This window comes from Mustela erminea, chromosome 11 (assembly GCF_009829155.1).
Source record: "Mustela erminea isolate mMusErm1 chromosome 11, mMusErm1.Pri, whole genome shotgun sequence".
NCBI classification, from domain to species: Eukaryota; Metazoa; Chordata; class Mammalia; order Carnivora; family Mustelidae; genus Mustela; species Mustela erminea.
Window position 1 is genome coordinate 31,580,626 of NC_045624.1, and position 19,812 is coordinate 31,600,437.

A 19,812-nucleotide genomic window follows, 5' to 3' on the forward strand; every position below is an offset into this window, starting at 1 on the left:
TTCTAGTTTCTATTCTCCACAAAGTTACACACTTTGGCCCTCAGTGGTTGATGAGAATTTCTCTGGAATACTCTGGATCTCAACACTATTTGTACCATTGTTTCTATGGCTTCTTTAAAAAGTGAACATAGTTCTACAAGGGGTTTTAGAAAAAAGCCTACTTGTAGATGAGGGACATTATCGACTTAATTGACTCACTGAAATAATCAACCAGTTCTACTGACTGTTGCTCTGAGATACCATGTTTACTTCTCTTGAAAACAGGTTTATAGAACCAAGGAGTCAGGGGAAGTTGTTGACAATAAGAGCAAGCACTGCCTCAATATAAAATGTCAAGTTTATTTACTCACATTTATAAACAACAACAAAAAACTCCTTTAATGCTAGAAATTCCCCAATTTTTATGATTAAAAGCCAAGATGGCTTTCAAGACTATGGAATCCATTTTTTTCAGATAATATGCAACTTTGTTAGCTTTTTTCCTCTTCTGAACCAAACACATTTTTACCTACACTTCTAAGGTGCTAGAGAGCAACCAACCACCAGAGTAGTGTGATAAATGGGGATGATTCAGGTTACAAGACTTACCTTTCTGTGACTTTCTTAAAAATAGGGAAACACATGTATCCTGCACTACTGATGGTATTTTCATGCTTGATTTACATAGGATACAAATTTCTCTTGTTAACTAGTTTTCTGTATTAAAATATGAAATATCTGTTCTCAAAGTGAACATTAGATTTTAGTACTATTTAAGAGAAAAATAAAACCAAGCTACTATACATGATTTAGGAAAAAAAAATGTTTTTCAAGGAAATGTAGAAATATTTTAATTTACATATCATATTACAGTTAATCAATATGGTGTCAAAAGTCCACAATTACACATTCATAAAAATTCCATACATCATCCTCAGAATAATCAGCTTCTATACAAAGATTTACAGTTGTCCAATGTATGTAATTCTTCCTCAGTGTGCTACAGAGTTTAGAGGTTCTGCTCGAATATTCCCCAAGTCAAGTGCAGAATCTGTCTCTTCATCAATTTCTCCAATGACTGCACTGTAGTTATTTAAGGAAAGAAAAAAAAAATCAGTTAAAACAATCTCATTTCTAAATAAAACTGAAAGGACACGGTAAAAACTACTTAAGGTGAATGGCAAATACAGTGTCCACGAAGTAGTGAATTGTACATTTAAGTCACAAGTTACTTCAAGAAATAATCTGAAGGCAACATTATTACAGAAGCCACTATTAAAGGACAAAATGCATACAGTGTGATTGGATCATGAGTTTTTAAAGGAAAAAGACACATATCAGATAGGTATGGTATAAACCCCCCCAAATTCCAATCCTATGACTTCCACTCAACAATTCAATCCAGGGACTGTGCTGCAGATGATCACAAAATCACTACTAAATTAGCAAATAAAAGTGTCTATTTGTCTCTACTGGAGTAACTTCAATGAACTAAATCCACATACACTCACACACAAACACAACATCCATTAGTTTCCTTTTCAGGATTTTGCAGTTCATTCAATTTAAATCCAAGACCAAAAAGTACAGTTCTTCACATATAAAGATAACAGTAGCAATGGGTACTCAGATATCATAGCAAATGATTTTTTGATGTGATTGGCTAATGTTAAAGCCAGCAAATCTTTCCTGGATTTAATTCTACCATAACATCTATAACATTAATTTCATTAATACCATTAATACCAAGCCATGGCTCTCCAGCTGGATACCTAAACTGTTACAGCCTCACCACGGAACATGTATAAAACATTATTCCATAATAAACTGGTTGTTTAAATTAGTTTGGCATTAATAAGAGTAAATTCTATAGGCGAATACTTGTAACACAGAATTTTCCCAAGTGTGCTTTAAGCTATAGAAAGCCTCCAGCTCTCTAATAAATGAGAAGTACCTAACTCTGTGAAAATACATTATGTTTTCTCAACATAAAACAAATCAAAGATCTCAATTCCACCTTAAAAAATTTAGTATCATTTAAAATCCTTAGGGAGGACAGAAGAGAACTGGTACATGTTTTTTAAAAAGGGCTCTCCAAAGGAAAAGGGGGAGGCAGCTCTGCACTGTTTACTTATATCCATAGTGCAAATACTCCAGCTGTGGTCAGTTTCAAGCTACCACCAACAAGGTATCAATCAACCAGCTTGCAAAATTCCTGAAAATGTAAAAATCTGCTTCCCTGAACCACTCCAGCATACCACTGAGTCTATAACAAGGTTTAAACTTTTTTAATTGAAGTCCAAAAAAGTTTGCTTTTTAATTTTTTTAAATCAAAGTAGGAGAAAGTTTCTTAAAATCAAATATTAGGGAAAACTCCAATATAAGTAATCACTATTATTCTGGTCAGGGGGACTGGTCCCCACTAAATGCTTTGCCTTTCTCTCATTTTTTTTTTTTTTTTTTTTTTTTTTTTTTTTTTTTTACAGCTCACTTTATAACTTCATACCTAAAATTCACCTCTTTAGACTATCTTATATACTCCCAAATTTTTTATTAAAGATCAAATAATTTATCTATCTAAAGGTGACTTTCTTAAGATAATTTAAATGAATATTCTTTCACTTTCTATATCCTATTTGTCTTCCAAAGCAATGTGAGATGTGCGATAAATCTCCCAGCTACGTTTTAATTCTATACCTAGAAAATGATTCAACAATATTCTAGCCTCTCTAACTATACTAGCCACATGGGACTATTAAAAGTAATTAAATTAAATTCCTTAATCACACCATTTCTCAAGCACTCAATAGCCACAGATGGCTAGTACCCTACCAGTAGACAATGCAGATACACACTTCCATCATGACCACAAGTTCTATTGGACAGTATTACTCTATACTCTTCCAGACTTTTCTTAAATTGCTACCACAAAAATAGGTCTTCTCAAACTGCCATTATCGGTATGTCACAAGTTCACTGATTTTTACAGCATGAACATGGGGCATCTTCAGTGTTCCAATTATACTAAAAACTTAGTAAATAATGGGTAAGTACTTATTGTAAATTCAATGCTTATAAAACATGAATTATTTAAAATTGTTCACACAAAATATTCTGAAGGCATCTTCAAACCCTAGCTTTAGACTCTAGAAATGTATTTATATTGCTCTAAAATTAGGGGTATTTGGGGGCGCCTAGGTGGCTCAGTGAGTTAAGCCTCTGCTTTTGGCTCAGGTCATGATCTCAGGGTTCTGGGAACGAGCACCGCATCAGGCTCTGCTCAGTGGGGAGCCCGCTTTTCCCATTCTCTCTGCCTACTTGTGATCTCTGTCAAATAAATAAAAATAAAATCTTTTAAAAAAATAAAAAATAAAATTAGGGGTATATAAAATTAGAGGTATATAAAAATAAAATTAGGGGTCCAATTTTTAAAAAGCCTCTCTAGTGAAGTATTCGGTGTAAGGGAGGGCCCTTTCTGGACCCTATCTAGGTCCCTTAACTATCAGAAACATGAACCAATCTTAGATAAAAATCTCTTTCCCAGATAGCAAGCAGTCTACATCTGTAGTGTATTTAACCTGCCTTTAAAAATGGACATATTTTACTTACACATTGTCACCTCTTACGATGTATAACCCCAGCACCACTTGCTCTACTCCCTGTGAAGAGCTGAACACTCGTTCATGGCTTTCATCCAAAATCAAATTAATGGTCTGGTCAAACCCTTTCAGTGTTCCCTGTAAAGAAAACATTCAAGAGAAAAAAAGACAAATATTGTGGTTTACCTGAATATGTAAATTCAGTGACACAAAAATTTTAGTTGCCAGGTATACCAACAGAGTACTTATTTTTTATTTTTAATTAATTATCTTAGAAGTACTTCTTACTTCTTTATAACCAACAGTATCCATGGAAACAAACTTACCTCTTGGTTTTCTGAGATGGGGGAAAAAATCACCGTAGTCTGACTAGTGTGTAAGAGTTGTTCAGTTATGAAGGACATCTATGTACCAGTGTAAGGAGGTAGCGTAAAAGCCCACACAGTCCAGGAGATAACACTGGACAAAGACTAAAACAAATGAAACTTAAGGGGAACTATATAAACATATAAAAAGGGAAAGCACATATATAGCCACAGGAACCTAAAGAGTCACTTCACGCTACACCCTAGTTCTAGGCCCTGTGCTAACCACACTGCACACATTATCTCAAATAATTTTTATTCTTTGAGGTACATACTACTTACTCCCACTTCACAGAAGAAAATTGAGGCACAGAGAGGTTAAGTAATCTCTCAAGGTTTCATGAGTAGAAAGGAGTAGAGCTTGGAGTTGAACCACAAAAGGCTAGCTTCAGGCCCAGACCACTGAACTACTATTATACTGTTAGGAATAAAAAGTATAATTTACCATTCTTCAGAGATTCAAATCAGTCCCATAAACATAAACCAACTTCAACTGGTAGTAACAGCTAACACTTAATGAGTACTTACTATCTCCCAGTGTTCTATGGGCCTTGCATTTATTTACTTAATATTCCCAAAATCCAGTAAGGTAGATACAAATATCATGGCAATTATTAGAACCAGAACTTGAAGGAAATATTCAGAGAAAGTTTTATGGAAGAATCTTGGTTTTGAATAAAGGAAGATACGGGTCTAGCACAACATAGTAGCTCAGATGCTATTTAAGTTTCTGAAGAAATATCAACGTATTAATTTTGGTTAATTCTCTGAAGCTCATTATTAAACTGTTTCATGTTTTGAAAATCAAAATATGTAAAATCAGAGTACAATAATGACAAAATGATAACCTAAAATTTGGAAGAGAAACAAAATACAGGGTATTCACTAATTAGAGTTTTTAACATACCCAGATATAGCCTCTTGACATCATTTTATACGTAACTATTGTATCAACTGAGCCATGTGTCAATAAAATACAGAAATACTGAATTGAACTTCAGTACTCAAAATCCTCTTTTAAAATAATTTTCTTTCCTATGTAAAATTAAATTCTCAAAGTTTTTTATCAATCCTGTTAAAAATAGGAAAATTTTAAGTTTGAGATTTTCACAAAATACAAAACGATTTGCAAATATATGTTAATAGTAATAGAGGTCTTTAAGTGTTAAGATGGGATAAAAATATTTCAAACTGTCCTTATTTGACAAAATACCCTAAGGTGCCTAAAAAGAAAAGACTGTTCTCTTGATTAAGAAGGAAGCAAGGCGACACCTTTAGCTTTGGAGTCAAGTGGAATTTAAAACCCAGTTTGGTTCTGCCACTTATTATCTAAGTGACTCTGGGAAAGTGATTCACTTTCTTCTGAGCCTGGTTCCTAACCTCGAATTCAGGGATAATTCTTCACAGAGTTACTGAAGATTAAATGATATAATACATGTAAAGTTCCTGGTACATGATACACATTTAAACAAATGGCTAAGTCTAACACTCTGATAATAGCCATTATGGACCCACTGAGAAAAATGACAAAAATTAAAAAGAGCAAAAGAAACAAAAACAACTGCAGATGGAAAAACAAGAGATTAAAATATATGAATTACACACAGAAAATAAAGTTTAACAGCTTTAAAATTGTTTTTGAAAGCAAGCAATGTATGAGTTATAAGTGAAGAAATAAGTAAGTAGCCAAAAATCATGAAATAAATTCCTCAGGTCAGGAACAGATCAAGGAAAGAATCCAAGAATTTTCTAGAATTAAAAGGGGGGCGGTCTGTGATACAAGGACAAATGAGATGAAATAAAAGAGTCAATCATCACAATTTGTCCTACAGAAAACAGAGGTCCTACAACCTATAGATACTGAATATATATTAACACCATACAAGCCCCAAATGTTCATTATTCTACATATGTAGTATCTATCATGAAGTTTCTAAGATGCAGACACAAAATTTCAAAAAAACTATAATTCACGCAGTGAATGCCAGAGCACTGAATGGGGAAGGAAATAAAAAACTGAAGAGGAAGATAAATATAAAATACAAGCAAATGTCTGAAGACTAGACTAGAAGCTCTCTGAGGACAGAATCTATTATCCATCCTGGCTCCTAGAAGCTTTCTATGTAAATTACACCAACATCTATCAGTGAAGAAAATATGGATCAGCAGCTATTTATCAAAAAGAGAGCTGAATCATAACAAAACTGCAATGCAGGTGTACTGCAAGGCCTAGGCATTAGAGATCAGAAGTTTTACATAAAAATTTACAACCAATAAGCTTACAAGGAGAGAATGAATATGCTTATTACTTACCACAATCATTCTTCCATCAGAAGTTATAACTGCAACAGTTCCTGATAACTGAATTAAGGAAAGCATTCTCAGGGAATGAAAATGAAAACCTGGGATCTCCTGAGGAAATGGTTTTGAATTACTAGGAAAAAGGTGACAGAATTAAGACACAACTACTTAACACAGCACTACATTTACAACGTATCTTTAAGTTTTTAACTTCCTCAAAATTTGTAGTAACTACACAATTAAAACAGGGAAAAACAGAAAAAGAAAATCCCTTTGTTAAAAATCTGTTGTTTTCCAGTCTCAAAACAGCGGAGATGTCTGGTACGTTCACTGGGGAAATACTTCCCATAGGGCTTGGAGCAAGACATTTACCACTTTCCCAGACCTGTTCCTTTATCTCTAAAAGGAAAACTGAAATTAGTGCCCAATTCATCAATACTGAATGCTTTCAAAGTGCTGAGACACTTTCTTCCAGGACCTGGCCTCTGGAATTCAAAAAAGAAGCTATAGTCCATGTCAAAGGTGCCAATATGCTTGCACAATTACGCATCTAGTATTTCACTTTTGTTCCAAATTCATACATGAGAGCAATGTAGTGTTTCTGTCCTGAGATTTTAAAATGGTTAATACTTCTATAGGGTACATTAAGACTCCACAGGGGGTTTTACAAGCGGTTTGCTCTTCATGAGTATCAACTACAACAGCAAGCATTAATTTCATTCTATCAACAAAGAAGTTGAGACTTCACATGGTAAAGGGGCGGAAGTTCAACTTGTGCACCATCTTTAAAGTTTTTGGTATCTTCCAACAAAAAGCCAAGCCTATGAATAAAACAAATTCTTGGATTGCAAGACCCTCCTCGCCGCTAGGACGACTGTTGATCTTATTCCCAAACGTGAACGTATAGGCCCTAGGGTAGTACAGAGAAATAGCTGATTTCTATAGGGAAAGGGGAAAGTTCGTAATAATCACATTGTTCTGTTTTGTTTTGTTTTAGGTTAAAATTAAAAGGCGCCTTGGGCCCCCAGGAGCGGCGGGCTCCAGCCCCGGGAGCGGGACTGGCGGGTCCCATACTCTTAAGCCCCTCATCCGCACCCAGCCCAGGCCCCGCAGTGGCCGGGCATCCCCACCGCCCGCCGACCCCGGCTCCCGGTCTCTCCAGCACCAGCCCTCTCCAGTGCGGACGCGGGCTTCGCCACGGCCTCGGCTGTAGCCCGCGGCAGCCGGCCGGAGGATACGGTTGATGTAGTTCTCCAAGGCGGACGTCATGATGCTCTGCCCGGCAGCTCTGAACAACACAGGAACACTAGCGCCAACTGCAGCTAGAAAGGCCCGCCAGGAACCGGCAGCGGCTCCCGCCCACTGGCGGCAGCACATATCGCGAGAGTTACAGCGTCGCAGCGAGCCAGTGAGAGATGGAGAGAAACCGGCCAACCACACTTGAGAGGCCAAGCGCTGGCGAGTGAATGCGCGTGCGTAGTGTGTTTCCGCTGTTTTTCCGGTCTGCGATCTCAGCCGCCCCGAGTGACAAAAGCGAGCAGGAGGCGGAAGGAAGGAGGAAGGTGCTGGAAGGTGGGAGAGCGAGTTTTCTAGTGGAGTGAAAGACAGTGTGGTAGAAGTTACTGGCGGAAAAGGTTGAGAGAAGACAGGGAAGGCGGGAGAAAACGAAACAAAGTGCTTTCATCACAAGTAGAGAACTGTTCTCATAGGAAATGTGGGTGTAGGGAAGTGGGGTATGATCCTGGGTTTTCTGCGGTACGGGCCGAAAATTCTACAAACTCAGTGGGCCAGCCCAAAGTTATGCTCATTGCAACGATATGGTATACATCTCTGGAGAGCACGACAGTAAAAAGCACGTTCGCATATTCTGCATTTGCCTCAAAAAAAAAAATAACAAAAAACAAACAAAAAAAAAAACAAAAAAACAAAAAACAAACAAAAAAAAACACCTGCCTCCCTTTTACCACGCGGCAAAGTCTCTCTGTCCTCAGGAGGAAATTAGTAAATAAAAGGTCTGCTGCAGCGCCTGGGAAAGGACTGATGGAGGAAGAGGCGTCCCGATAAGTCCCAGACTGGGTTTTAGACTTGGCTCTGCTAATGCATTATGTGAGTGCCCTTGCACAAGTCACAGCAACTTACCTGGGCCTCTGTTTCCTTTTGTCCTGTCACAGGTATTATTTTGGGTATTACCATATATTACTAGAAAACATCACTCTCATTTTACTGTAACTTAACAATTGAAGTCAGGAAAAGATCTATATATAAAATAGCAACGAGAGCTATTCTTTTTACAAAAACTCTTTATGGTTTTAGTTAGGCTTGTGATTTTTTAACTGAAGAATTGTGGGTTTGAAATAACTTGCAGTGTGAGTAGTTTCCTTCTGAAAAGTAAAGCTTCTGTTTTCATTACAGCATACCCACAAAATTACCTACAGATCACTCCCAAATGGTTATTAATATTTTACATACTGAAAGTTACTCTGACCTGTTTGAAACCACATATAGTTAGGAATTAGGGATTATTTTTAGGTGGGAAAACGAAAGTATCTTTCATAAATGAAAAAAGATACTGTGTGATTTGCAAATGTTACACATTGAAATAAAAGAAAAGGTACTAATTAGTGATAAATGAGGTATCATTAGAAGTTTTTTTAAAAAAAAGTAATGTGCGGGGCGCCTGGGTGGCTCAGTGGGTTAAGCCGCTGCCTTCGGCTCAGGTCATGATCTCAGGGTCCTGGGATCGAGTCCCACATTGGGCTATCTGCTCAGCAGGGAGCCTGCTTTCTCCTCTCTCTCTGCCTGCCTCTCTGCCTACTTGTGATCTCTGTCTGTCAAATAAATAAATAAAATCTTTAAAAAAAAAAAAAAGTAATGTGCTATGTTTTTAAAATGAATAATAGTCCATGTCGTTTTTCACTGCTGGAGTGCTTATGTCTCAAAATGTTTATTAACATTATTTAGGAACTTACAGAATTAATTTTAGTATAGGTACATCACAAGTTTATGACCTTGTGTAGTTGCCATTAAATTAATATACGAGATAAATAGCTGATGTCTAGTGTTTATGGAGCATCACAAAAATCTTGTTGGTTTGAAATTTTTTTTCCACAAGCCTAACAGTGCTATATTTTCTGTAGTCCCTAAGGATCACAGAGGCTGAGAGAAAGCCTATGGATAAAGAAAAGTCTAGTTAGTAAGACAAAAAAAAATGAGTTACATCCAGATGACCTTGGGAATACATGGGCATAGAGAGTTCAACACCTCATAAAGGTAAATTAAGTTCGAACAGAGGAAAAGGATATATATATATAAACATCTGAAAACTAAAAAACTAAAGCATACAGTGAGACCTTTAGTTTTAGTCAAAACCTCTCAAAGTGCTACTCATTTAAATGATACCCTATTGCTGTTAAAAAGAGTCAACCAAAGAATGCTGGAGTAGAGACTCATTTTTATCCCATTAGTTCTGAATCTAAACTTTAAGCAGAAAAGTAAATTTTGCTTTCATATTTAGTTCATTTAAGACTAGTCGAATAGTGTATATATCTGTAGCCCAGTCTTGAGCCTCACCCTATTAATAATCCAATTGCCTGTATCTAGAACAACAGTCAAGATTTATCAAGAAAAGGACAGAAAAGAGATAGAAAGGAGAATCTGTAGATGTGACATTCCTGGGAGTTACTTTCTGTTGGTAGAAACCAGCGTATATAAAATGGGTCTCCAGATGTACTGCTCAGAAGTATCTTAATGATTGTCCTGAAAAGTAAGACATAACTCATCTCCCTTTGTATTCTGTTTTCTTTCATTAACCTGAAATATCAGACTCCTACTAGGATCTGGAGAAACTGAATTTGCACTTTCCTGTGAATGGCCCATGGAAAATACTACTTTTAACTTAATATGGTATGAAATTTTATTTACTTTTATTTTTTATTGATTTACATTCCTGTGAGTTCCAGAAATTTCAAGTGCCATCCAGTTAGCAATATTGAATAGATCTTTCTAGGGTTTTCCAAAGCACAAAAGGACATAAATCATGATCTCTCCTTACAAGGAAATTCCTGAGTAAGTACAAAACTTTAATTATAAACATGAAATAATTAGTACATGGAAAAACAATAACTATTCCAAGTTATAAAGAAAGATAATTGATATGGAAATATTGACTCATTTAACACTGTAAATTACAAAGTGTTTCTCATATTTCTTTTTTTGTCTTTTAAGGTATTAAGATAGTCATTTTAAACTCCATTTGTTAAGGGATGGAAAAAAAAGAATCAAATACAACCAACTTGTTAACTGAGAGAAGCATGATTAAGAACACTGACTCAAGGACTAGCCTAGAGGTTTGGATTTTTCTAGATTTGGATACCGTGCAACCTTGAGTGGATTACTTAATCTTCTTGCCTCAGGTGTGGGGGGATTGTGGAGTCCACTGCATACTATACATTCAGCTGTTGTTTCTTGATAGCACAAGACAAAGTGCTGGGAAAAATTAAATATGAGCCAACCCGCCTTCCATGTTATTCTGACATTACTCCCCTATTTAATAATCACATGAGCTGATTTATATTATACAAAACAGTGCTGTAGCACGACAGACTGATAATATTCCACTGAGAATCTGGGCTTTAAATATGGTTAATCTGCCCCTGTTTACTTCTCTCCTCCTGTGGCTCATCCTGTCTTTTAGCACCAGGGGGTTTTTTTGGGCAGGCACGACTTAAGGCTTTGACTGTGCCCTAAGAGGATACTTGAATTCATACAGAGTGGGGTGGCTTTAATTAAAAAGCAGTTAAAGAGGAGGACTAATCCAGATGGAGCACTTGGAACTGAGCCTTTCTATATATATATATATGTATGTATCAATTGCCATCTATGTATTATCACTATCACAAAGCAAGTTAAGAAACATTATTTTAAGCTGAACATTTACTTGAATTTTGTTATTTTTGCTAGCATCTACAGCTTAGTATGTTTAGTGTCTTGGGTTGCAGTACAGGTAAAATTACATTGTCCTTTTCATTGTGATTTTGGGCATGACAAATTTGGAAAATAATATTGAAGAATGAAATTACTTTGACTTAACTTGCTAGAATCTTTCATCTGAACCCATTCTTGCCTTTGTGTGTAGATTTTTTTTAAAGATCAGAAGGAACTGATATCCAAGAATATATTCAAAGGCTGTCTGCATTTTTGTGATATCAGTACCACTGGGAAGACTAAGAAAAGCAAATAGGATATTGTGTTAGGCAGAGTGATCCCCACCCCAACCCAAAGTATGTCCACATCCTAATTTCTGGAACCTGTGATAACGTTACCTTGTATGACAAAAGAGTCTTCAGATGTGATTAAGGTTGAAGACCTTGAGATGGGGTAGATGTCCTGGACTATCCAGATGGTCCCACTCTATGCATCTGAGTCCTTAAAAGTGAAAGAATGAGAAAGAGGAGTGGCTCTGAGAGATGTGTGTGAGAAGGACTAGTTCCACTGTTCATGGTTTTGAAGTTGGGAGAAAGGGGCCCATGATCCAAGGAATGTGGTCATCTTTAGCTAGGAACAGCTCTTAGTTAACAGCCAGTAGGAAAACAGGGACCTTCATCCCACAAAGGCTAGAAACTCAAATCTGCTTCTAGACCAAGTGGAAAGGAAATACATTCTCCAGAGCCTCCAGAAAGGAACACATTCTGCCAACACCTTGATTTTAATCCAGTCTGCTCCATACCAGACTTCTGACCCTATAGAGCTGTGAGATAATAGTTTTGTTGTTTCAGCCATGAAGTTTTTGGTAATTGTTATATCAGCAATAGAAACTAATGGAGGTAGTCAATGTCTTAATTTATTATCTTCCCAGATTTTAACTAAGGAAGTCATTTGGAAAATCAACTGTACTGTATCTTAGAGATCTTGAGCATATTTGATTTTGGAGCACTTATAACCAACTATGAACTGTTGTTAGCATCCAAGCATTCTCTGGGAAATTCAATTAGGATTTTACAACTATCAAACCTGATGGGATTTTTCTTTTTTTTTTTTTAATTAACATATAATGTATATTTGTTTCAGGGGTACAGGTGTGTTATTCATCAGTGCCCACCATAGCACATACAGTTCACAGTGCTCGCCATAGCACATACCCTCCCCAATGTCCATCACCAGCCACCCCCTGCCTGCCACCCCTATCCACTTCAACAACCCTCAGTTTGTTTCCTGAGATTAAGAGTCTCCCTATATTGTTTAGTCTTGTTTCATTTTCCCTCCCTTCCCCTCTGACCCTCTGTCTTATTTATCAAATTCCACATATCAGTGAGATCATATGATAATTTTCTTTCTCTGATTGACTTATTTCACTTAGCATAATACTCTCTAGTTCCACCCACATCATTGCAATGGTAAGATTTCATTTTTTGATTGCTGCATAATATTCCATTGTATGTATGTATGTATGTATATATATATATGTATGTGTGTGTGTATATATGTGCATATATATATATATATATATATATATATATATATCACATCTTCTTTATCCATTCTTCTGTTGATGGACATCTAGGCTCTTTCCTTAATTTGGCTATTGTGGATATTGCTGCTATAGACATTGGGGTGCTGGTGCCCCTTTGGATCAGTACATTTGTATCTTCAGGGTGAATACCTAGTAGTTCAATTGCTGGGTCATAGGGTAGCTCTATTTTCAACTTTTTGAGGAACCTCCATACTGTTTTCCATACTGGCCGCACCAGCTTGCATTCCCACCAACAGTGTAGGAGGATTCCTCTTTCTCTGCATCCTCACCAACATCTGTTGTTTCCTGACTTGTTAATTTTAGCCATTCTGACTGGTGTGAGGTGGTCTCTCACTGAGGTTTTGACTTGTATTTCCCCAAGGCCAAGTGATGTTGAGTACTTTTTCATGTGTCTGTTGGCCATTGGGATGTCTTCTTTGCAGAAATGTCTATTCATATCTTCCGCCCATTTCTTGATTGGATTATTTGTTCTTTGGGTGTTGAGTTTTATAGATTTTGGATACTAGCCCTTTATCTGTTACGTCATTTGCAAATGTCTTCTCCCATTCTGTTGGTTATCTTTTGGTTTCATTGACTATTTCCTTTGCTGTGCAAAAGCTTTTGATCTTGATGAAGTCCCAGTAGTTCATTTTAGCCCTTGCCTTTGGCAATGTTTCTAGGAAGAAGTTGCTGCGACTGAGGTAAAAGAGGTTAGTGCCTGTGTTCTCCTCAAGGATTTTGATGGATTCCTGTCTTACATTGAGGTCTTTCATCCATTTTGATTCTATTTTGGGGTGTGGTGTAAGGAAATGGTCCAGTTTCATTCTTATTCATGGTGCTGTCCAGTTTTCCTAATACAATTTGTTAAAGAGACTTTTTTCCATGGACATTCTTTCTTGCTTTGTCAAAGATTAGTTAACCATAGAGTTGAGGGTCTATTTCTGGGCTCTCTATTCTGTTCCATTGATCTATGTGTCTGTTTTTGTGCCAGTACCATACTGTCTTGATGATTACAGGTTTGTAATAGAACTTGAAGTCTGGAATTGTGATGCCACCAAGCATTGGTTGTCTTTGTCAACATTCCGCTGGCTATTCAGGGTCTTTTCTGGTTCTATATAAATTTTAGGATTATTTGTTCCATTCCTTTGAAAAAAGTTGCTGGTATTTTGATAGGGATTGCATTAAATGTGTAGATTGCTCTAGGTAGCATAGGCATTTTCACAATATTTGTTCTTCCAATCCATGAGCATGGAATGTTTTCCATTTCTTTGTGTCTTGCTCAATTTCCTTTATGAGTATTCTATAAAAGTATAGAATACTTCTATGAGTATTCTGTAGTTTTCTGAGTACAGATTCTTTGCCTCTTTGGTTAGATTTATTCCTAAGTATCGTATGGTTTTGGGTGCAGTTGTAAATGGGATCGACTTCTTAATTTCTCTTTCTTATGCCTTGTTGGTGTATAGAAATGCAACTGATTTCTGTGCATTGGTTTTATATCCTGACACTTTACTGAATTCCTGTATGAGTTCTAACAGTTTTGGGGTGGACTCTTTTGGGTTCTTCACATAAAATATCATATCATCTGGAAAGAAAGAGAGTTTGACTTCTTTCTTTTTGTTGTCTGATTGCCGAGGCTAGGACTTCTAGTACTATGTTGAATAGCAGTGGTGATATTGGACATCCCTGCCATGTTCCCGACCTTAGGGGAAAAGCTCTCAGTTTTTCCCCATTGAGAATGATAGTCACTGTGGATTTTTTATAGATGGCTTTGATGATATTGAGGTATGTACCCTCTATCTTTACACTGTGAAGAGTTTTGATCAAGAAAGGATGCTTTGTCAAATGCTTTTCTTGCATCTATTGAGAGTATCAAATGTTTCTTGTTCTTTCTTTTATTAACGTATTATATCACATTGATTGATTAGTGATGTTGAACCAGCCTTGCAGCCCAGGAATCAACCCCACTTGGTTGTGGTGAATAATCCTTTTAATGTACTGTTAGATCCTATTGGCTAGTATTTTGGTGACAATTTTTGCATCCGTGTTCATGAGGGCTATTGGTCTGTAATTCTCCTTTTTGATGGGGTCTTTGTCTGGTTTGGGGATCAAGGTAATGCTGGTCTCATAAAATGAGTTTGGAAGAGTACTATTTTTTGGAACAGTTTCGGGAAAGTAGGTATTAATTACTTAAATGTTTGGTAGAATTCCCCTGGGAAGTCATCTGGCCTTGGGCTCTTGTTTCTGGGGAGATTTTTTATTACTGCTTCAGTTTCCTTACTGGTTATGGGTCTGTTCAGGTTTTCTATTTCTTCCTGGTTCAGTTTTGGTAGTTTATATGTCTCTAGAAATGCATCCATTTCTTCCAGATTGTCTAATTTGCTGGCATATTGGTCCTTATAATATGTTCTTATAATTGTATTTCTTTGGTGTTGGGTTGATCTCTCTTCTTTCATTCATGATTATATTAGTTTGGGTCCTTTCTCTTTTCTTTTTGGTAAGTCTGGACAGGGGTTTATCGATCTTACTAATTCTTTTAAAGAACCAGCCCCTAGTTTCATTGATCTCTTTACTGTTCTTTTGATTTCATTGATTTCTGCTCTGATTTTTATTATTCCTCTTCTCCTGCTGGGTTTAGCTGTTCTTTCTCCAACTCCTGTAGATGTCAGGTCAGGTTGTGTATTTGAGACCTTTCTTGTTTCTTGAGAAAGGTTAGAATTGCTATGTACTTTCCTCTTAGGACTAACTTTGCTGTGTCCCAAAGATTTTGAACAGTTATGTTTTCATTTTCATTTGTTTCCATGAATTTTTAAAAACTTCAATTTCCTAGTTGACCCATTCATTCTGTAATAGGATGCTCTTTAGGGGCGCCTGGATGGCTCAGTGGGTTAAAGCCTCTGCCCTTGGCTCAGGTCATGATCCCAGGGTCCTGGGATCGAGCCCCACATTGGGCTCTCTGCTCCAGGGAGCCTGCCTCCCCACCCTCTCTGCCTACTTGTGATCTTTGTCAAGTAAATAAATAAAATCTTGGGGGAAAAAAAAAAAGATGCTCTTTAGCCTCCATTTATTGACTTCTCACCAACTTTCCTCTTGTGACTGAGTTTTAGTTTCAAAGCATGGTGGTCCAAAAATATGCAGGGAATGATCCCAATCTTTTGGTACTGGTTGAGACCTGATTTGTGACCCAGGATGTAATCTATTCTGGAGAATGTTTCATGTGCACTAGAGAAGAATGTGTATTCTGTTGCTTTGGGATGGAATGTTCTGAATATATCTGTGAAGTCCATCTGGTCCAGATTTTATGCAAATAAAAGCCTTTATTTCCATGTTGATATTTTGCTTAGATGATCTATCCATTTCAATGAGAGGGGTGTTAAAGTCCCTACTATTATTGTATTATTGTCAGTGTGTTTCTTTGATTTTGTTATTAATTGCTTTATATAATTGGCTGCTCCCATATTAGGGTATAGATATTTAAAATTGCTAGATCTTCTTGTTGAATAGACCCTTTAGGTATGATACAGTGTCCTTCCTCATCTCTTATTTTAGTCTTTGGTTTAAAGTCTAATTTGTCTGATATAAAGATTGCCTCCCCAGGTTTCTTTGGATGGCCATTAGCATGGTAAATGGTTTTCCACCCCCCCTCATTTTATATCTAGAGTTCTCATTGGGTCTAAAATGAGTCTCTTGCAGACAGCATATTGATGGGTCTTGTTTTTTTATCCAATCTGATATTCTTTGTCTTTTGATTGGGGCATTTAGGCCATTTACATTCAAGGTAGCTATTGAAAGATACGAATATGGTGCCATTTTATTGCCTGTAAGGTGACTGTTACTGTATATTGTCTCTGTTCCTTTCTGGTCTATGTTACTTTTAGGCTCTCTCTTTGCTTAGAGGACCCCTTTCAATATTTCCTGTAGAGCTGGTTTGATGTTCACAAGTTCTTTTAGTTTTTGTTTGTCCTGGAAACTTTTTATCTCTCCTTCTATTTTCAATGACAGCCTAGCTGGGTATAGTATTCTTGACTGCATATTTTTCTTGTTTTAGCGCTCTGAATATATCATGCCAGTTCTTTCTGGCCTGCCAGGTCTCTATGGATAAGTCTGTTGCCAAACTAATGTTTCTGCCATTGTAGGTTATAGACCTCTTGTCCTGAACTGTGTTCAGGATTTTCTCTTTGTCTCTGAGACTTGTAGGTTTTACTATTAGATAACAGGATGTTGACCAATTTTTTATTGATTCTGAGGGAGGTTCTCTGTGCCTCCTAAATTTAGAAGCCTGTTTCCTTCCCCAAATTAGGGAAGTTCTCTGCTGTAATTTGCTCCAGTATACTTTCTGACTCTCTTTCTTTCTTTCTTCTTTTCTGGGATCCCAATTATTCTAATATTGTTTCATCTTATGCTATCACTTATCTCTTGAATATCCCCTCATTATCTAGAAGTTGTTTGTCTGTCTTTTTCTCAGCTTCTTTATTCACCATCATTTGGTCTTCTATATCATTAATTCTCCTTCTGCCTCATTCATCTCAGGAGTTGGAGCCTCCATTTTGATTCTACCTCATTAATAGCCTTTTTTATTTTGACTTGGTTAGATTCTAGTTCTTTTATTTCTCCAGAAAGGGATTCTCTAGTATCTTCTATGCTTTTTTCAAGCCCAGCTAGTATCTTTATATTCATCATTCTGAACTCTAGTTCCAACATCTTACTAATGTCCATATTGATTAGGTTCCTGGCAGTTGGTACTGCCTCTTGTTCTTTTTTTTGAGGTGAGTTTCTCCATTTTGTCATTTTGTCTGGAGAATAGATGAATGAGAGAACAAAATGCTAAAAGGGTAACGAGAACCCCAGTAAAATATACAGTAAACAAATCAGAAGAGCTAAAACCAGGGGGAAAGGAAATATATATATATATATATATATATAATCAGGCTGGTGAATAGAAGAGCCACACACTAGATTTTGGGTGTATTTTCATGAGTTAAAAGAAAACTGCCTCCCAAAATTTTAAGGAAAGAAAAATCTATATATACAAAAATTAGGGTAAATATGATGAAAGGAAGGAATATGATTGTAAAGATGAAAATATAAAAAGATTTTTAAAAAGGAACTGGTAAGATAAGAAGTTGGTTGGAAAAAAAAGGAGAGAATGTGATCAGGCAGGAGACTAGAACAAACCCATATACTAGATTTAAGGTATATTTTAGTCTGTTAGAAGAAACTGCCTCTCAGAATCTTAAAGAAACACACACACACACACACACACACACACACACACACACATATTTGTGTGTGTGTGTATATATAGATATTTATACACACACACACAATAAGGGTAAATACAATGAAGGGATAGAATATGACTGTAAAATGAAAATTTAAAAGATCTTAAAAAGAATTGATAAGCTAAGATGTTGGTTGAAAAAGGAAAGAAGAAAAAAATAGAAAAATAAAAAATAAAGAAAATTTTAAAAATTAACTTTGAGTGACTAAAGAATCATGGGGGAGAAGCCATGAATTTTATGTGCTGTATTCCTCTAGTGCTGGAGTTTTGCAGTTCTCATCGATCAGTAATCTTGGACTTTCTTGATGATCTTCTGGGGCAGGGACCTGTTTCAGTGATTCTCAAATGTCTTTGCCTGAGGCGTAACTGCACCACCCTTGCCAGGCACCAGGCTGAGTAATCTTCTCATTTTTGCTCTCAGTAGCTTTTGTTCCCTGAAAGCCTTCTATACAGCTTTGGAGGACAAGAATGAAAATGGTGGCCTCCCAATCTCTGGCCCTGGAAGAGCTGAGAACTCCAGCCCTGGAGGAGCTAAGAGCTCCACTCCTCAGTGCGCCCTTAAAGAAAAGCAGTGAGTCACTCCTGTATCCCTGGTCTCTGGCCACACGCTATGCTCACCCAGACTGTAACCCAGCATTTCTGTCCCTGACACATGACCCCGTTTGGAGTTTCCAAGCCCAGCAGATTCCTGCAGCACACTCCCCTGCCACTCCTCCCAGAGGAAGGGGTAAGGGGGCATCTCCCCAGATCTGCCACTTGTGGGGTCCCTGCTCAAAGAGAAGTGGCCCAACTGTGTCTCAGATCACAGTTTATGGCAACCCCAATGTGAAAGCCCACTCCTCAGCTCCATCTTTGCAGCTGGCTTCCCTGATCCAGTATTTGGGAGCTCTGCCACACTCAGGCACCCCCAGTCCTTCTGTGACTCCAAGGATTGAGAGCACACCACCCCAAGGGTTCCAGCCCCACGCTTAGCCACTGGAGCGACGTCCCTTAGCAGAGTGGGCTTCTAAAAGTTCTGATTTTGCACTCCGCTGCTCTATCAGTTGCTGGTAGCCAGCTGACAGAGGCTCCCTACCTCCAGGGTCTATCTTCCCATATATTGCCTCCGATTCACTTCTCCACACGTCCTCCCTTCCAGAAAGTGGTCACTTTTCTGTTGATAGAATTGCTGGTATTCTTTTCTTTGATCTCCTGTTGAGTGTGTATGTGTTCAGAATGGTTGGATATTGATCTAGCTGAATTCCTGGGACCAGAAGAAATTTAGGTCTCCTGTTTCTCCACCATCTTGCTCCCATGTGTGTGTTTCTGACTTAAACTGTCTTTATCATAAGGTCAGGGAGTGGTACATGTTCAACCTTTACTGAATCCTAAGTGTTCTTTATCAAGCACTCAGTATTCTCAGCCTTCATCTCTCCTGTGACCATGGTCTGTGGTTCTAGTGTTTTTGAGATTTGTTTTGGCCAAAGTCATTTTGTTAGTAAATCACAGAGCTGGTTTTTAAACCTAGCCAGTCAAGCTCCACTTAGGAGCTCTAGGTATAATACCACCTTAATGGTATTATAATAGTATAATACCACTTAGTATAATACCACCATAATGGCCATTTTGACCAGCTTTGAGATATGATTACTCCATTTTTCTGAATTTAATAGTTTGTACCATGAATAACAAAAAACAAACCAAAAAATCAGATTAGATTTCAGAAGTATGTGTATTGTTTCTTCCCTTTCTTCCTTCCTTCCTTCCTGTTGTTGACATTTCAGTCCAGAATGGCAGAAACAT

At 37.3% G+C, this 19,812-nt stretch overlaps 1 protein-coding gene and 1 long non-coding RNA gene across 2 annotated transcripts in view; one reads left to right on the forward strand and one right to left on the reverse strand.

Annotated features, from left to right (window-relative positions):
- Positions 1–319: 319 nt before the first annotated feature.
- On the reverse strand, positions 320–7,636 carry LSM8 (LSM8 homolog, U6 small nuclear RNA associated). Its single transcript, XM_032305374.1, has 4 exons — positions 7,483–7,636; positions 6,257–6,297; positions 3,589–3,716; positions 320–1,062 (listed from the first exon to the last, which is right to left on the reverse strand). The coding sequence occupies exons 1-4, from the start codon at positions 7,619–7,621 to the stop codon at positions 972–974; spliced, it is 399 nt and encodes a 132-aa protein (XP_032161265.1). The 5' UTR covers positions 7,622–7,636; the 3' UTR covers positions 320–971.
- A 26-nt stretch (positions 7,637–7,662) lies between these two features.
- The window catches only part of LOC116569248, a 42,094-nt gene continuing 29,944 nt past the window's right edge, over positions 7,663–19,812 (forward strand). Inside the window, exons 1-2 of the long non-coding RNA XR_004276931.1 lie at positions 7,663–7,806; positions 10,067–10,147. This is a non-coding gene — a long non-coding RNA (uncharacterized LOC116569248). The remainder of the gene's footprint in view (positions 7,807–10,066; positions 10,148–19,812) is intronic.